The 19,886-nt window shown below is 33.1% G+C and overlaps 1 protein-coding gene across 3 annotated transcripts in view; it reads left to right on the top strand.

Annotated features, from left to right (window-relative positions):
* The window catches only part of LOC129948266 (calmodulin-A-like), a 290,047-nt gene extending 270,449 nt beyond the window's left edge, over window positions 1-19,598 (top strand). For all 3 annotated transcript variants that reach the window (XM_056059199.1, XM_056059198.1, XM_056059197.1), the window contains 6 exons: window positions 12,504-12,791; window positions 12,870-12,903; window positions 12,966-13,067; window positions 13,298-13,433; window positions 13,485-13,633; window positions 18,269-19,598. In XM_056059199.1, coding sequence (XP_055915174.1) covers window positions 12,504-12,791; window positions 12,870-12,903; window positions 12,966-13,067; window positions 13,298-13,433; window positions 13,485-13,633; window positions 18,269-18,300 — 741 coding nt within the window. In that variant the 3' untranslated portion in view covers window positions 18,301-19,598. The remainder of the gene's footprint in view (window positions 1-12,503; window positions 12,792-12,869; window positions 12,904-12,965; window positions 13,068-13,297; window positions 13,434-13,484; window positions 13,634-18,268) is intronic.
* Window positions 19,599-19,886: the final 288 nt, after the last annotated feature.

The raw sequence follows: 19,886 nt of genomic DNA, 5'->3' as shown, positions 1-19,886 counted from the left end.
ACATTCGTCGTTTCTGTCAACAAACTGTAAGGGATCTGTAGCTGTGCTTGCTGGGAATGGCTTGAAAACATTCGCGAGATGTTCAGCGAAGAGATCAGCCTTTTGTTTCGGGTTTCCGATCCATTTACCATCTTGAGATTTTATCGGCGGGTTTTGTGTCTGAAGTCATTTTAGGCGCTTAGCTTTTTTCCATAAGGAGTATTCTGTAGAAGCATCCGTCGTCAGACTTTTCAGGAATCTACTTAGTAAATCATTTTTAAACTCACAGATTCTTTTTTTTAATTCGTTGTTAAGACGGTTAAAAACGACCTTATCATCTGGGAATCTCGTAGATTGCCATTTTCTTCTAGCTCTTCTTTTTTCCAATATCAACTCCTTTATTTCGATAGGATATTTTATTTCTTTTTCTCTCGCATTCGAAATAGTTGGAGTACTTTCTTCTCCAACCTGCTGCACATCAGCAATAAATTTTTCTACTTCATGATCAATTTGTTCAATTGTTTGCATAGGGGATCTTAGATTTATAAAATTTTCAAGTTTGTCTCTCAATTCGTTCCAGATTGTTCTGTTATTCACGAGCTTGGGATTACTTTTTTCTATTATTTCTGTTTCGCTCAGTGATAAAATTACTGGAGTATGATCTGATGATAAATCGTAATTACCTTCGACACTTATATGATTTTGTTTAATACCTTTAACTACGAAAAAGTCTATAAGGTCTGGTATTTTGTTAGTATCAGATGGCCAATATGTTGGCGAACCAGAAGAATAAAATTCGCAGTTGTATTTTCGGCCTGCTTGGTATAGCCGTTTACCTTTTATTGTTATGAGCCTAGATCCCCATTGGGTGTGTTTAGCATTGAAGTCGCCACCAACAAGGAAGTTATGTCCTAACAAATGTAGGAGTTGTGCATAGTCTTCTTTAGTTGGAGAACGCCTCGGAGGGCAGTATATAGCTGCTATTTTGAATTCTTTCTTTTTTATACCAATACCAATTGTTGTTACTTGCATGTTTTCTTTAGTAAACTTTGGTTCTTCATAGTGTGTTAAGCACTTTTTTATAAGTATTGCTGATCCTCCCCTAGCTTTGTCAGCTGGTTCCGGAGCGTGATAACATGTATAGTTTGGTAATTTATTATCAAGACTTTTTTCAATAGCGAGGTGGGTTTCGGACACCAAACAAATGTCTATATGCTCTATGTGTAAAAAGATGTTTAGTTCTGATACATGCTGTAAAAGACCGTTTGCATTCCATGTTGCGATTTTGAGTGTTCTGTCCATCATTGTTTTTTAAGAGCGACTTCTTCGCTTAGCTATTTTATGTTTAAATCTTGTTGGTCAATCCTTTTCAGGATGAGTTCCAGCATTTATTTTATAGAAGTTTCCTCATTCTTCCGCACATTTTTTACAGTCTGGGAATAGGATTTATTTTCATCACTTTTGCTTAGTACAATTGCTTTTCCTTTGTCTTATAAGAAGTATTGTTTTCGACATACCGACAAATTTGGAGAAAAATCGAATTGACATTTTTTTTACAAAAAATAAAAACTAAAAAAAGAAAATTTAACAAAAGTTAGTTAAAAATTTATTTTCAACAAATATATCTTTTCAAAAATTGTTGATATTGGCTTTAAACTACTTTTATCTTTCAAAAAATATTGTTGTTAACATTCAGTATAATTTTGAAAAAATCGAATTGACAGTTTTTGTACAAAAAATTAAAAACCTATAAAAAAATTTAACAAAGGATTTTTAAAATTGATTTTCGACTCAAATATCTATTCAAAAATTTGAAATATTGGCTTCAAACTAATTTTATCTTATAAGAAATATTTTTTTCAACATTCGATAAAATTTTGAAAAAATCGAACTGACAGTTTTTTTACAAAAAATAAAACTATAAAAAAAACAATACTAAAATTTGTAAAAATTTACTTTCGACTCAAATAGCTTTTCAAAAATTAAAAATATTGACTTCAAACTTATTTTATTTCACAGAAAATATTGTTTTCGATATGCAGCAATTTTTATATACAAATCCAACTGTCCGTTTTTTCATAAAACAATAAAATCTACAAAAAAAGTACACAAATTTGGAAATGAACCAACCTTCAAAACTAAAACTCGACAAGAAGTCTTAGACATAACTCTTGTCTCAGATACTATACACCATAATGATCTTGGACTGGAAAGTATCCAAAGAACACTCGTTCTCTGATCATAGATATAATATAAATGTGGATGATAACCCGAGTCCATTGACTTTTCGAAACTATCGGAAAACTGACTGGGCTTCATACAGGAACTCATTACAGAGTTTACTAGTACCTTGACTATCTAGTCCTTCCTCTAACGCTAACGAACTTGACAACAAAGTCAATGACCTTACCTCAGCTATGAACAGATCGCTAGAAATTGCTTGTCCACGTATACACATAAGAGGAAAGAGGAAACCACAATGGTGGGCATCAGAGCTTGACTCGCTCAGGAAAGAATGCAGAAAACTTTTCGACCGGGCCAAAGCCGCAAGACTAGCCTCTCACTGGGACTCTTACAAAGAATCCCTAAGAATCTACAAGAAGGCACTAAGGATATCCAAGCGATATTCTTGGTGATCCTTCTGTGGCACGATAGAAGAAACTTCTGAAGCCTCTAGGTTACGGAAAATTCTTTCAACTAGGCTCCTGGACAAATTCAAGTAATGAATCGCTGAATTTACTATTGCTCACTCACTTTCCTGGTAGTTCTCTTACCGAAACTTGCACCAATTAAATACGTTCAAGTTCAAATACAACATATCCACAAGGTCTGATCACAAGGGATATAAGCTACAATGGGCTCTCAACAGCTTCAAACCATTTAAAGCTGCAGGACCAGATGGAATAATACCAGCCGAATTACAAAAGACTTCTGATATAATTGCACCAATCCTTGAGGCAATTTTTACCAGCTGTCTTTACCTGGTCCGTGTTCCCTCGGCATGGAGAGAAGTTTAAGTTGTTTTTATAGCTAAAGCAGGTAAATGCTCCCAAGTCAATCCTAAAGATCTACGACCTATAAGTCTATCATCATTCCTCCTTAAGACCTTGGAAACATTGATTGATATCCATTTAAGGGCACGTATCGATACAAGACTTCTGTCTTCGTCTCAACATGCCTACTGTAAAGGTAAATCGGTGGAAACAGCGTTACACAGCGTTACATCGTACATTCCCTCCATCATAAAGAGTTCACTATGGTTGCTTTCCTTGACATCGAAGGTGCCTTTAACATCAGCTGGGATCACGTCTTCCCTCATGACAGATGATCCCCATGTTTCTCTTGGCCTTCCAGGCCATCTTTTACCTTTAGGATTCCATTGAAAGCACTGCTTTGCTATGTTCTCGTCCGGCTTCCACAATGTATGGCCAATCCAGCGCCACTTTCTCTGCGTGATGTCAACATCCACCTTTGTTTGCCCAGTTCTGAGCCAAAGTTCATCGTTAGATATGGTTTGTGGCCACCGTATTAGAAATATGATCGACTCAACGTCGAAACGTCGAATTTCATTCTCAAATATTTTGATTGTACTTAAAACCAATTAAAGGAAAATTCTTTTAAACACAAAAATACCAAGATGGTCTTCAAATCACTGCATTATATTTTTAATTACTTTGTAATCATTTGGACACAATAGCATCATTACGTTAAAATGCAACTGTACTTATATTAATATTATCGATTTGAGAATCTTTGTGTCTTTGATCGATTGTACGAGTATTGAACTATAATTATTAAAATTTAATAAACGTTGTTATATATTTGAACTATAGACACAAACATTTTTATTCAATTTTATTTAATAAAACATTGTCTCCCTACCTAAGGCTTTTGTAGTAAAGTTTTAAAATACACCTCGGTTCTATTTTTTCAACATTGTTAACCTACATATATGTAAATATACATATATTTTTTCTTAAATTCCCACAAAAATTTGATATCTATGAATATCATTTTAATTCTACAGTTCTCTTGTTTCTATCTTGTGCAGTAATAAATTATTCCGAGCGTTCCAAATTTAAGATTTGACTCAGGCGGAGTCAACCTCAATATAGTTTATAATATTATTATTTTTGTTTCTATCACAAAATATGAAAATGCTTTTAAGTTTTGTTTCTGTTTCTTCAAGTAAAATATTTAAGAAATGTTGCCGCTGACATCTTTTGAACGAATATAAATTATTTTATGGGCGGTTATTTTAATTTACGTTTTTTATTTTATTATAGTGTGTACGTATATATTGTTAATTTTTAGTGTTTGTAGGAAGAGATAGACCAATGCAGATGTTTTGTTCCCGCCCTCATAAAATAGGTGTTTATTTGTTTAGTTTAATGTGACCATATCATTATCTGAAAATAAAATTGATTGGTTTAATGTAAATTGAATAGATTCCTTTTATAAATGAAACATACATAAAATATCAAATTAATATCAAAATATGATTTATGTTTGTAAAAATTGTTCTTATTTAAATTTAATGTTTGAATTAAATTTAACGACCAATAAAAATAAATCATTTAATTTTTTTTGTGTGTATTTATGACATGATTATGATAAATGTATCCAGTAAAGATACGAAATAAAAATGATCAATTAAAAAAAGACGATAAAAAGGTACAAACATTTGTATTGCCATTTTACTTCTCAGATTTTTACTTTTAATGTCGCTTAAGTGAAATTGCTTCTTCATGAATTTATCACTTTTATTAATTGATTCCTTATATATTGTAAAAAAAATATACATAAATCAGTCGAAAATCTAGTTGAAGCGAGATTAAATGATAAAACCGTTGCACGACCTAAAACTTTTTTCATTACTTAATCGAATGCTCAAAAATCAAAATATTCTGGAGTAACAAAATTGAAATGTTATGAACATTATGTATCAATTAATACAAAATTTTCCAATAAAAGGTTTCATTTCGATGTTATAAAAAACGAATATTTTTTACTGAAATAAATCATAATTGCAGTTAAGGATGTTTTTTAAGAGGTGTACAATGTTTAAATGGAATAAAACAAATACGTTTGCACTTACGTCCCTTCTTTCCAAGGTCATGGAAACGCTGATTAATTATCAGCTCAAGAAATATCTTGAAGAACGGAAGCTTCTTAATGACCGACAGTATGGCTTTCGTAGCAATAGGTCCACTGGTGATCTCATGGTTCATCTCACCGAACAGTGGAACAAATCTTTACATAGTTTTGGAGAAAGTAAGATTATTGCACTAGATATTTCAAAAGCATTTGATAGGGTTTGGCATCAGGCTCTCTTATCAAAAATGCGTGCTTTCGGTTTGCATGAATCCCTCCTTCATTGGATTAGTAATTACCTTTCGAATCGTTCAATACAAGTTGTATTGGATATTTACATAGTCTAGGTGGAGCTTTAGGATGTATGTGAAAAATGGTGGTAATTTATAAGTCTTAACATTTTTTTGAAAAAATATCTTTGGAGCTTGTGCACTTTTTCAAATTTCCAGATCTTTGTGCTGCATAGCACATAATTCCACGAATTACTGCTTCAAATGTTCTATTTTTAGCACTTGGCACAATATTTTAATTTTTGAAAATTTGACTTCAGGTTTGGTTAATCACTTTTTTTACCTCTTTCAGCTTTTCTTCCGAGTGGTTCTTGAAGGAAAATTGGGGAATTAGCAGACGCCCAGATACTTATATTGTTTAACCTTTTCTTATACTTCGTTTACCAATTCCATTTCTAAATTCTTCCAAGTCATCCAGTTCCATTTCGAAAAATCAAGATTTTTAACTTCCTCGTATTTAGATTTAAGTTCCATAAGTCACAATAAGTTTAGAGTTTGTTGATCTTTAGTTGCATTACATTCATATTGAAAGCCAATATTACTTAGTCATCCACGAACATCTCAACTTTAATTTTAGTCTCCGCGTAAAATATACCTCCTGGAGAAAAGAAGTGGACTAAGGAGGCAGTCTTGTTTTACTCCTGTTTACCATCCCATACAGTTGAGCGATTTTCGTGATAAAGGTTTTGTAGTATTTTAAGCTTCTTCGTAGACATGCCTAATTTCGAGAGTTTGTAAAATAAAGCTATCTAGCTTTTCTATCAATGGTGTCGAAAGCTGCTTTGAAGTTTACAAAGAAGGCATATAGTTTCTTTCCGTTTTCTAGATGGGATCTGGCATTACTTATCAGGATGAAGATAATGTGTAATGTGGAGTAGCACCTACGAAATCTAACTTTGTATTCACTTAAGAAAAGATATATCTCTATAGTTATTTGGGTCCGTTGGATTCCTTTCTTCAGTAAAGAAAATATGATGTTTTTCCTGAACCTTTTTTCCACCTTTCCAAAGTCGTAAATCTAGTTAAAAGTCATTCTTGACTCTTCAAGTAAGGCTCATGTTAGGTTTTTAAAGAATTCATAACGTTTAAGGTTTTCGCATGGTGCTTTATTTTCATTACAATGTTGTACGATTCTGGATATTTGTAATTGGGTAAACTGTAGATCTAAGGTATAGTTGGTAATAAATGGTTCTGCATATTGGAAGTGGTTGCCAAATGATTCTCTGTTCAGGAGATTATTAAAGTATTTAGCCAGAATGAGAGCATCTACCTTAATGGATCATCTAAAAAATCTAGAAATTGTGTGATATTTTACGCCGTCTTGTTAAAACCAGAGCTAATGCACTTCATGGTATTAATCTACTACCAAAACGTAAATGGACTTCGGACAAAGACCAAGATGGTTTACAAAAACATTAACAATCTTCCTCACGATATCATTATATTGACGGAAACATGGCTCAACAATTCTATCTCGGATTTGGAGCTTTTTGACTCCTCTTATCAAGTCTTTTGACGTGGTTGTAATAAATCAGACGCCGTTGGTGGCGGAATTCTTGTTGCTATCAACAATATTTTCACTGGTTACCTGATTGACGACTTTCGATCAACAAATATCGAAATAATGTGATTGAAAATTAAAATGGAAACAGGACAGCCGCTCCAAGCATTGAAAGCATTTATATCCTTTTGGAACCTGAAGACGAAGACGGTTGTTGGTGATTTTAATTTCCCAATCTCAATTGGATTCAAATTGACGACAATAGCTTATGTTCCAATAAACGCGTCATCTTTAAATGAGCTTTTTTTAAGAGATGGTATGTCTTCATGTGGCTTAAGTCAACTCAACGGCGAGAAGAACCGCTTTGGAAAACACTCGATCTGGTATTTTTCTCCGAAACCACATATGAAACAGATGTGATTTCTTCTGCTGTCAAAATTGTGGACGAAGATATCCGTCATCCTGCATTAGACATAGCACTTAATTTAAACATGGCTTCACCTCATTTGCTATCTAATAACAACACATTAGAATTCAACTTTAGTAGGTGGAATTTTGAAAACCTTTTTAACTTATTATGTACGATCAATTGGAATTACTTATTTTGTAACTTAAATATTGACGATATGTGTAACATTTTTTATTTAACTCTTTTTGACGGTTTTTACAAAACCGATTCCACTTAAAAAGACTCGAAATAACTTGAGTGTTCCACCATGGTTTAAATCTCACATTAAAAGATAAAAACAAAAGGAAAAAAGCTTGGATAAAGTATAATCAAACAGGAGGTAATGCGTACTGTAGAGCAAACAACCCATTATAAAGATTTCACTCTTGCCACCTTCCTAGACATAGAAGGTGCTTTTAACAACGTCCTTACAGAATCCATAGAAGAATCGCTCGTTAAGTTCGGTGTAGAATACTTCATTCGAGAATGGATTATTTCCATGCTCAGTGGTAGGAAGATTCGAGCCACTCTAGGCAATACAATCGCAACAAAACACGTGAGTAGGGGAACACCCCAGGGTGGTGTGCTTTTGCCTCTTCTATGGCTCTGGTCATGGATACAATTCTCGTTAAATTAAAGAGATGTGGAGTGAAGGCGGTAGCCTGCGCGGATGATTTGGTGCTATTAATATCAGGAAAGTACACTTCTGTGATTAGTGAAATCACGGAGTCAGCTTTGAAGAAAGTTAACAGCTGGGTCACGAGTTGTGGACTAGGAGTTAACCAAAGTAAAACTGAACTGTTGCTCTTTACCACCAAAACTAAAGTACCGCCCTTCACGCTACCTTCGCTCAACGGTCAAATCCTATAATTGTCTTCCAGTGCAAAATATTTGGGAGTTATATTCGACCCTAAACTAAACTGGAAACTAAATATTGAACTACGGGTTAAGAAGGCCTTCTACGCCTGCAGAAAACTTTCGGCAAAAAGTGGGGACTTCAATCGAAGATGATTTTATGGACGTACACAGCCGTAGTACGCCCTATCTTAACATATGGTTCGATTGTGTGGTGGCCTGCTCTTAGCAAAGCCTATAATAATAATAAGCTAAAGAAGGTTCAGAGAACAGCTTGCGTGGGCACCACAGAGGCCATGCGTACTTGCCCAACGGACGCCTTAAACGTTATTTTGGATCTTCTACCAATCGACCTTTTTATTAAATACATAGTTTCCTGCAGCGCTATAAGGCTGAAGGAATCAAACAGCTGGTTGTCAAAACCTTATGGTCACAGCAACACAAAGAAATTAATTCCCTCACATATTATCTCGCTAGACACTGACTACTGCACTCCTACTTTGAACCTTAGTAAGGGTTTTAAGGTTATTTTCCCAGCGAGAGAAGATTGGGAGGATGACATCGTGTCGATAGGTTTCGACACAACCATCTTTACTGACGACACAAAGATGGAGTGCGGAGTTGGTTCTAGGATCTTTTCTGAGTCCCTAAATGTAGCTAAATCTTTTAGGCTTCCTGACTTTGCTAGCGTTTTTCAGGCTAAAATGCTGACATGTAAGATACTTAAACAAAGCCCAAACCAAAACCGCATTGCGGTTATCTTTACAGACAGTCAGGCAGCTGTCAAAGACGTTAACTCGGCCACATCCTTATCTAAATTGGTCCAGCAATGTCGCGATGAGCTTGCGAGCCTGAATATTAACCTCGGTGTCACCCTGATCTGGGTTTCCGGCCATAGTAATATCGTGGGAAATGAACGGGCTGACGAGCTAGCCAGGCAAGGATTGGCCCTTCATAGCTCACTTGCTTAAATGGTTAACATTCCTTTTGGTGCTATGAAGGGTAAAATCTTTTCTATCTTTCAAACTGAATCAAACCAAAGGTGGAGCAATTTACCCAACTGCATTATATCTAGGAAGATATGGCCCACCTATAATAAAATCCGTACAAACGATCTTCTATGCAGGCCAAAGCAAGACATAGCCAGGACTGTTGCGGTTTGTACCGGACATTGGCCTATAGGAGTTCATGCGGAGAAGTTGGGTATCTCCTACAACACCTTTTGCCGTAGTTGTAGTGACCAAAGAGAAAGTGAAACGATAATCCATTTCCTCTGCAAATGTCTGCTTTGGCAAAAAATAGAATGAAATAGATACATTGGAAAAGCATTCTTTCATGAACTTAATGAGCTATCTGAGACAAAGAGACCTAATCTCTTTTCTCAATGCGACAAAATGGCTCTAACAAAATGGCTATAAAGCTTCTCTATCAATCTATCCCTTTCAATCAAAGGTCAAACGAGTTTTTGGTATCAAAACGGCGCAATACAGCGCTAATTGGATCTTAGGCTAGGTTGCCTTGAGACAGCCATTTCTTCCTACCTATAAAAACTGATAGTTTTTGGAAATTCGTTAATCGTAATAAGAAAGCATATGGGTACCCTAACTCAATGAATGATTCGACATCAAATAATAACCAGCAGAGAATAATTTCGAACATGTTTGCAAACAACTTCAAAGATGCTTTTGTAGATTATAATATTATTAGTTTTCCTAACCCATCTACCACTGTTTTAAATTTCCCCTACTTAAATTCTATCAATTTCGTTAAAAGTGAAGATACTGTAGTATCCTACAACTTGACGAATGTTTTAGTCCTGGTCCCAACGGTATACCATCATCCATTTTAAAGAAATGTGCTGCGTATTTAGCACACTTTTTTAAGTAACTCTCTGTTTCCTTTTATCTGAAAGAGCTCCTTCATAATAAACAAAAAAGGTCCTAAAAACGAAATAATGAACAACCGACCTATTGCTAAACTATCTGTGATACTTAAACTGTTTGATTCAATCGTATCTACCGTCCTTTCTTTTCATTGTAGTTCAATAATCTGTGATAACCAGCATGTTTTTGTTAAAAAGAGTTCAACTGTTACTAATCTGTTTCACTTTGCGTCCTTTTGTTTTTGAAAAACGTGAACAAGTAGATTGTATCTTTACTGATTTCTTTGACAAATTGAACCATAAAACATTACTTTTAAAACTATCACAGCAAGGTTTTAACGACTATTTCATAAACTGGATCTCCTCATATTTGCAAGATAGGCGTTATAGTGTTAAATTTCGTAATGAGTGTTCAAGTTTATTTCTTGTGAATTCTGGTGTCCCACAGGGTAGTCACCTTGGTCCTATTGTATTTGTTTTTTTTTTTAATGACTTGGTTTCGATCATACAAAATTCATCTGTCCTTTGCCGATGAAATTAATATTAAAAAAAATAACTTCATCTGCTTGTCTTTTCTTGCAAGAAGAATTAATATTATTCAGGGAATGTGTATTAATAATAGTCTTGTTTTAAATGTTTACAAATGTAAAACCATAAGTTTTACACTCAAAAAAGTTCCAATAGTTTTTAGTTACATGTTTGATTCTTGTCCTTTAAGTAGAGTGTATGTACTTTCTGACTTGGGTGTTGTCTTAGATTCTAAACTAACATTTAATGAACATAAAAAACAAATAGAGTTCTGGGTATTATTAAGAAATTTGCTCGACCCATATGTTTTATAATTACTTTTCGTTCATTTGTGAGACCAGTCCTTGAATATACCTGTACAGTATGGTCCCCTTACTATGCCGTACACGTCACAAGACTCGAAGCAATTCAGAAAAGATTTTTGCGTTTTTTGACTTTCCCTCATAAATCTTCCTTTTTTTGTTTTACTGTTAGAATAATAAACGGACAAATTTCAATTTTTAGAGTCGTTCAAGTATAAGTCTCTAAAAACCATTGGATACTAATTTTAGCAGATCAAACTATGGTGTACATAGCCCCTTAAATCAATTAATTGAAATCTATAATAAATATCACTCTTGTATTTATTGACCAAATAATAATATAAAAAGTATAAATTACAAATTAATATTTTTCAACTGTCTCGTTTAAGTTTTTAGATTTTAAGTATATATTATATTAATAAAAATTGTTAACGTTAGTATTTAACGAATTTTAAATAACTAAATAAATAAATGGTTATTTATTTGACGAACTAAAAAGTCAGTAATCATGGCTCTGTAATGGTCACTATTGACTGTAACTATCTAGAGCTATTATTCCACCAACCCATAGAATAGTCAATTTTGTGGATGTAAGGGTACCTCAACATATACACTTGAGGATTATCATCACTCCAAATACAACAGTTTTGTGAATTGGCATATCCACTAATCACTTCATCGCTTAACAAAATCCGTTTGTGAAAAATTCAGGCGTAAGTCTTTTCAAGTTGAAATGCCAAACCAAAACAAAATGGCCGTCAGTTAACATTATTCCAATGTGAAATCAGTCATATTCACCAACAGATACAATTTTTCCAACAGCTTCACTATTAGCTGCCGATAAGTTGCATCGACCCGACCTAAAATTTCTTTAGTTCTGCAAAGTGTTTTTCAAGTAATTTTTTACAATTTCAAAACATTGTAAACCTTCGTGACATTACTAATGGTGTAGATGTCTGTTAAAAAGGAAACATCTTGTTGAAAAACCCTTTATAAGGCAATTTAAAAAATGTTTTAAAGAGGTATTCGTTAATTGCTTATACTGGTACAATTTGTAACTGATGTTATCTAATTTTAAATAATTTTTAGCTGTTAGGCTTATCAAAATGTGTTCACTTTTTATTACGGCCAAACAAATTTAAACTTTTAAGTCGATAAGGAAATAGACCTAAACACTTGTGAGCTATCCGAAGTCATTTTGATTTTATTAATAGGGCTTACAAAATGCATCTGTTTAATGTTTTAATAACCAGTGACAGACAATTTTTTAAAAGTCTTTTACCTTACTTTTTTTAATTAAATTATATAAGCTTATTGTATTTGGCTGCAAGAAAAAACCACAAAAATATTTAAATTCATAAGCACTATTTTAATGCATAGATTTAAATCAGAAATGAATGAGCATGTGTTTTTTTTTAATTTCTTAGCTTATTTAAAAAGTATTAAAACGCACTCTAGCAAAATGGTAAGATTATTAAAAATAGATCTAGTTAACTATAGCCACTAAGGTACAGTATCATATTTTCAAGATTATCTATAATTTTTTACTATTTCAAAGTTCTTGAGGTAACTTCCAATCTAATAATTTCTGTACTTTCTTTCGTTTCTTTTTATACCAAAATAGGCAAGAAATAAACCAGCCGATGGATCGAGTCACAATGCCAAATCTGGACAGAGGGATAAAACACCTGGACCAGGTCAAAAGGGAGGTGCACCAGCCAAAGCCACAGCCCATTCAGCTAAACAGCCAGCACCAGCTAAACAATCATCTTGTTCTAGCAGTAAGGGATCCTTGACACCTAAACATTCGTTAAGTGTAGGTGTTCCAAAATCAGGTGCAGCTGTTGGGAAATCACAAAAGAAAGGCAAAAAGAAGCATCAGACCTACGATTTGGTGGTCAAAATTGATTTGGTTTGTGAATTTTTAAATGTTTACTATAATTATTATTTATATTGAAACAAATTAAAAATATTCGAAATACATTTTTAGACGGAACATGGACTTTCCGAAGATCAAGTTGCTGGTAAGATAATACAAAAACAATTTGTATTTATTTTAAGAGAAACATTTTTTTTTTCAATTCAGAATTCAAAGAAGCATTCATGCTTTTTGACAAAGATGAGGACGGTACCATATCTATGTCAGAGTTGGGTGTTGTTATGCGTTCCCTAGGTCAACGTCCAAGTGGTAAAGAAATTATAGACAACATTAAGTAAAATGGGATCAATTTACAAATATGCAAATTGTATAAAGCAAAGTTCAATATTTTTGAAAATATAAACATGAAACAAAACTAGTTTTAGTTGTACAATGGTGACAATTTGCATTTATTTGTATTTTGTGAGAGTCTTTTGCAACGTACTTTTTTAGTATTTAATTTATACAAATTGTTGATATTTTTGTGTGTATACAAACAGAAACCGAACTTCGAAATATGGTGGATGCTTTTGACCAAAACGGAAATGGAACCATAGAATTCAATGAATTTCTTCAAATGATGTCTAAGAAAATGAAGATTCCAGATGGTGAAGATGAACTCAAAGAAGCCTTTAAGTGAGTTTTAATTTTTGTCATGAACTTGATTATAATTATGATTTTTTGCAGAGTATTTGATAAAAATAATGATGGACTGATATCAGCGTCTGAATTACGTCACGTTATGACGAATTTAGGTGAAAAACTTTCAGAAGCCGAAGTAGATGATATGATGAAGGAAGCTGATATGGATGGTGATGGCATGGTCAACTATACCGGTGAGTAGAAAATAAAAAATAAAGTTTAAAAAATCGATACATTCATGTGACAAAACCCACGAGTATACTTTCTACAAAAGATCCTTGTCCTATTTGTTTTTTTAAAGAGAAGCCAATTGTTTTCCATTTCTTTATGTCTTTTCGTTAAAGAACTTTTTAGCAATTGTTGCCCCGTGTCGTCTTTCTTTGAACTTCTCATCAAATCCAGTAGTTTTCTTAGTTGTGTTCCGGTTAAAACCATTACGTCAGTAAAAAGTTGCGGTTATTGTTCTTTTAGTGGTTTATTGGCAGAATTTCGACTAATAAGTGAAAGAAAAAAGTTTTCACACCTCCCACTTCTTCCTCAAAAAAAAAAAAGGAAACCAATCCGAATTCGGAGTATGAAAGAGATTAATGGACTTCTTCTTCGAATCCCTTGTTTCCTTCTGCCAATTTGTACCCCTTTTTTCATTTAGAGAAAAGTTAAAAAAAATTATCGAACTCGATGTAGTTTCTTAATCATCAATTTCCTTTGTTAGGACGTGAGCAATTCCGTGGTTAAACTTTTAAGAATTTTGTTCCTCACACATTGTTAGCTGATGATAATAAATTAACATTTTCTAATAAAAGTTTTACTTTGACAAGTAAAAACTACGCCATTGAAACACAAACACGCTTCAGCTTCGGCTTCGTCTGCGTTACGTTGGGCCTACTTCAAGGTTGCTTTGAATGTCAATTCCTATATGACATTTCTAAAATTGTGCTTCTGTCATTGTTTTTTGAAATCTACAAAATTAAAATTATCGCGGAAGTAGCTTACACAGCCTATAATAACCAATGGGAATCCCTCCAAAAGCAAATGTATTTTGTTTGTTGACTTTTTTTACAGCTGTTGAGCTGTCAGACAGAGCAAATGTTCAGCAAATTTAAACTAGAGCTTCCGTTTGGAGTCACATTACGTAACATTACATTCTTCTTTTTACGATTGTCAAATGAAACGTGAGGTCGGAGTCAAGTCAAGTCTACTTATGACAAAATGTCATTTGATCATGTTTTTTTTTTACCTTTAACTGAAGGCTGAACTTTATAACTTTATGATTTATTTATTTCAGGCACAATTTTATTTAAAATATATATTCATATGAAAAAAGGAATAGGATTTTTTTCATTACAATACAAAACACAACTTTTTAATGGACATGTAACCGGTGCAATTACTCGCACACAGGAATGATTGAGAATTGTAAGTCACTAGGCCCTGGTTCTCTACGGACTTTTGCGCCATCTATTTTTCTAATTCGTGTGTAAGGATATTGGTGGAAAGATAATAATGTTGTTTGTACAAAACTCAAATGAATGACATCGCAAAAACTAATAACCTGATCTTGATCAGTGGCGGATCCAGGGGGGGAGGTCGTAGGGGTCATGACCCCCCTGGGAGATAATTTGTTTGCTTTTTTGTATGAATTCCCTTCAATTCAAAACTAATCGTATTGCGTTATTGGATATGACCCCCATTATATTTTTAATTATTTATTTTTTGTATATGAAAACAGTAGTACCCGTAGCATGATGGTTAGTGCGTTGGACTGTCATGCAAGAGGTCTTGGGTTCAATCCCTGCCTGTGCCACCATAATTTAAAAAAATAATTTTCGTGGGTACTGCCTCTTGCGAGGAATTGACAATTCCTTCAAGAGTAATTCTTGTCATGAAAAAGTGCTTTCTCAAACCAGCCGTTCGGATTCGGCCTTAAATTGTAGGTCCCTTCCATTCCTGACAACAGTACTCGCACACAGGAATGGTTGTGACTTGTAAGTCACTAGGCCCTGGTTCACAACGGACTGTTGCGCCACCCCATTTGATTTGATTTGATATGAAAACAACATTTGTATTTTACTTCCTTTAACTTTGTTGCTAAAAATACTACTTTTAACTGAAGATTGGACCAAGAACATAATATGAATCGGATATTCAGCCCTCTTCCGAAAACACAGCAGAATTCATCAACTTTTGACCAATTGACGATCCAGGGGGGGGGGGGTCATATGAGCCAAAAAGCTTATAAGTTGTATAAGTAAAGATTTCATTTAAAGATTTATTAGTTATTTAACGACATTCACCAAAAAGTGGTTTTCGTCAAAAACAACTCAATTTTTTATTTTCGCTCAATTTAGAACTTGGAACAAAACTTTAGTCATGCTTTAAATTATTTTCATAAAAAATGTTTCTAAGAAAAAGAGCAAATATTCAGGTTCTTAAAAAGAAACCTTAAATAAGAGATCATCAATTTTATATCAAGTTGCCTTTGAATTCCTTAAACTAGCCTTCAATTTTATTATTATTATTTTTTGACACACAGAAGTGTGATTTTTACTGCGACATATAGGAACTAAACGGTGATTTTTTAAGAGCTTGAGAACTTTTTAAAAAAATAAAACGCATAAAATTTGCAAAATATCATCGATTCTCTATTTGAAACGTTAGTTTGGTCCATGACATTTACTTTTTGAAGATAATTTTATTTAAATGTTGACCGCGGCTGCGTCTTAGGTGGTCCGGAAAGTCCAATATTTGGTAACTTTTTCGAGCATTTCGGCCGGAATAGCCCGAATTTCTTCGAAAATGTTGTCTTCCAAAGCTGGAATAGTTGCTGGCTTATTTGTGTAGACTTTAGACTTGACGTAGCCCCACAAAAAATAGTCTAAAGGCGTCAAATCGCATGATCTTGGTGGCCAACTTACCGGTCCATTCCTTGAGATGAATTGTTCTCCGAAGTTTTCCCTCAAAATGGCCATAGAATCGCGAGCTGTGTGGCATGTAGCGCCATCTTGTTGAAACCACATGTCAACCAAGTTCAGTTCTTCCATTTTTGGCAACAAAAAGTTTGTTAGCATTGAACGATAGCGATCGCCATTCACCGTAACGTTGCGTCCAACATCATCTTTGAAAAAATACGGTCCAATGATTCCACCAGCGTACAAACCACACCAAACAGTGCATTTTTCGGGATGCATGGGCAGTTCTTAAACGGCTTCTAGTTGCTCTTCACTCCAAATGCGGCAATTTTGCTTATTTACGTAGCCATCCATCCAGAAATGAGCCTCATCGCTGAACAAAATTTGGCGATAAAAAAGCGGATTTTTCTGCCAACTTTTCTAGGGCCCATTCAATGAAAATTCGACGTTGTGGCAGATCGTTCGGCTTCAGTTCTTGCACGAGCTGTATTTTATACGGTTTTACACCAAGATCTTTGCGTAAAATCTTCCATGTGGTCGAATAACACAAACCCAATTGCTGCGAACGGCGACGAATCGACATTTCACGGTCTTCAGCAACACTCTCAGAAACAGACGCAATATTCTCTTCTGTACGCACTGTACGCATTCGTGTGGTTGGTTTAATGTCCAATAAAGTAAACTAAGTGCGAAACTTGGTCACAATCGCATTAATTGTTTGCTCACTTGGTCGATTATGTAGACCATAAATCGGACGTAAAGCGCGAAACACATTTCGAACCGAACACTGATTTTGGTAATAAAATTCAATGATTTGCAAGCGTTGCTCGTTAGTAAGTCTATTCATGATAAAATGTCAAAGCATACTGAGCATTTTTCTCTTTGACACCATGTCTGAAATCCCGCGTGATCTGTCAAATACTAATGCATGAAAATCCTAACCTCAAAAAAATCACCCTTTAGAAATAAAAACAAGAAAAGTGTGTTTTGTTTTTGGAAGAACGTGCGCGAAATGCTATTGTATTTTAGCTCTTAAATATGCCATATTTAGACAACTGTTCGAATCGTGGAATGCTTTTATATGAGTCATCCAAATTAAATAGTTAGACAATAACTTGCTGGACAACAGTGTTCTAAATAATTTGATAACTAAAGTTGTCATTTTAGCAATTATTAAATTTTGTTAGCATCCTTTACAAAACATTAAAGAACATTTTTAAGCGGTGAGTAAAAACTCATCTAAGTTTGTGACCCCCCCCCCCCTGGTGAAAAGTCTGGATCCGCCCTATTTTGCGTTCAAAAAATGCAATTGTTGCTAATATGCCTGAACATAACTTTAAAAAAAAGTTAAACCCTTGAGAAACTCATAAACTGTACAAATTTAATGACGGTGTTGTGGCCTATGTACAAAAGTCAACTTTAAAAAGTTTCCTGATGTTTCTTTTTAAGAGATTACCAGCTAATGTGATCATTTGATTTAATACCTTTAAAATGGTATCTTTCGATCCACATGAAAGATAAGGTATATATCAATGTTCCACAATCGATTTAACACCTTAAATATGGAATTCGGGAATTAACATAAGACAGGCAGCCTATAATATTCTAAATGGTTTCGAAAAATTATTTGAAATGGATGTAGTTCTGATATCATTTCCTGTATTAATGACATAGCTCCTTCTTTACAATAAAACAATCATTAATAATTTTGTGTAAAAAAAAAAAAAACTGTCAATTGGATTATTCTCAAATTTTTATCAGAAGACAAAAATTATATTTTTCATTGTAAACAATTATTCTGAAGTTAATATCATTTCTTCTTCGTAAAACATTCTAACTGAAAATTATTTTGTACACCTATTTTTCTTATATCCAATATTTCTAATCAAAAAAATTTCCTTTTTTATTTTTATTTTTCAGAATTCGTGATGATCCTGACTAAACGAAACTAGTGCAAACTTTGTAATCGTCGAGGTAGAAAGAAATCATAAATGGAATTGCTTCAGAGATAAATTTATTTAATCCTTTGTTTGTGCTCATTTTAAATTGAGCACAATCTTTGGAATAAATAAATTTTTAAATAAGCCAACATCACAGAAGTCAGAAAAGAAATATATATAAATATTTCTTTTAAGGAATGAGTATAACAAACATTTATGATAAAATTTGCTAACGAAAACACAGGACCAGTTAGATTATATTGTATTCATTATATAATATAAGACAACGCAAAATTGTTTCGTACAAAACCTCGATGATTATTTATAAGTAGGTGCTTATAAAACCCGATCCTTGAATATAAAACAAAAACCGAAAAAACTAACAAACTCTGATGGACCACAATCATATATAGTCCATCCAAAAAAGAATAATAAATCAAATAATAGAAAAAAAACTCTATGAAAATAAATTAATAGATAAACATCATAATAATTCAAAACACAAATATTACAAAACTTACTTTCCAAAAAATAAAAGAAAATAAATAAACAAAATTAACCTATCAGAACAAAAATACTGCATGCCGCATGTTTTGTACATAATGTAAAAGATTCTTATAGCCAGGACTATACATACTTACATATGTAATTTATTTATATAGACATTATGTAATTAAATAAATAAAAAAGTCAAATGATAAGAAATGGAATCTTTATACAGATTTTGAGCCGGAAATGACACTAAATAAATCAATCTACAAAATGTATTATATACAAAATATTATGTGTATTTACGAGCCATTGCTCTCTTTCTCTCAAAACACACCGTTATTCTATTCTAAACTCAAAAACCGCATTTTAAATTATTAACTAAAAATAATAACAAATAACAAAAGTCTAATGCAATAAAATTGGAAGTACATTTATACATTATACTCACGATTTTCGAGTAGAAATAGAAATTCAAATAATATTATAGTCAATAACTATACATAATACATTCTGCTTCAATTTGAAAACAAAATACAAAACATAGATGGCGCTTTAAAAGTAACCATGAATTTGTTTAATTTTACAAAAACTAAACTACTAATGTAGTATAAACATTTCCCCCGAAAATAATAAGGCGGCTACATAAAATTATACCTTACAAAATTTATCAATGCGTGTGTAGCATATTGATGTTTCAATGTATAACAATTAATCAACTAACTTTTGAAATGACATTTTTATTGGAATATCCAAATTTTTATAGACAACATAACAAATTGATGGGCGCTTAGGTAAAATAAAACAAAACAAAAAGAAAACAAATAAATCTATAAATGCACATTGTTACTCGTATGTATTTTTATGATATTAATTTTATGTATAAACATAATAAAAGAATGAATGTGTTAATAATAAGGAAATATTAAAAAAAATAACGATAGAAATAACTTCTACATTAAATTTATTGTAATTGTCTCTATCATGGAATTCTTTAGGTTCGATATGTCATTCATGAAAGCATTTAATATATTTTTAAAACTAATGGAAAAGTCAGTAAAGTTCCAATTAAAATCTCTCTGCTACATTACATAATATAAAATCATAGG

Source organism: Eupeodes corollae, chromosome 2, assembly GCF_945859685.1.
Source record: "Eupeodes corollae chromosome 2, idEupCoro1.1, whole genome shotgun sequence".
Taxonomy (NCBI): Eukaryota; Metazoa; Arthropoda; class Insecta; order Diptera; family Syrphidae; genus Eupeodes; species Eupeodes corollae.
Note: the sequence above shows the minus strand (reverse complement) of the source record. Positions and strands in the feature narration are given on the sequence as shown.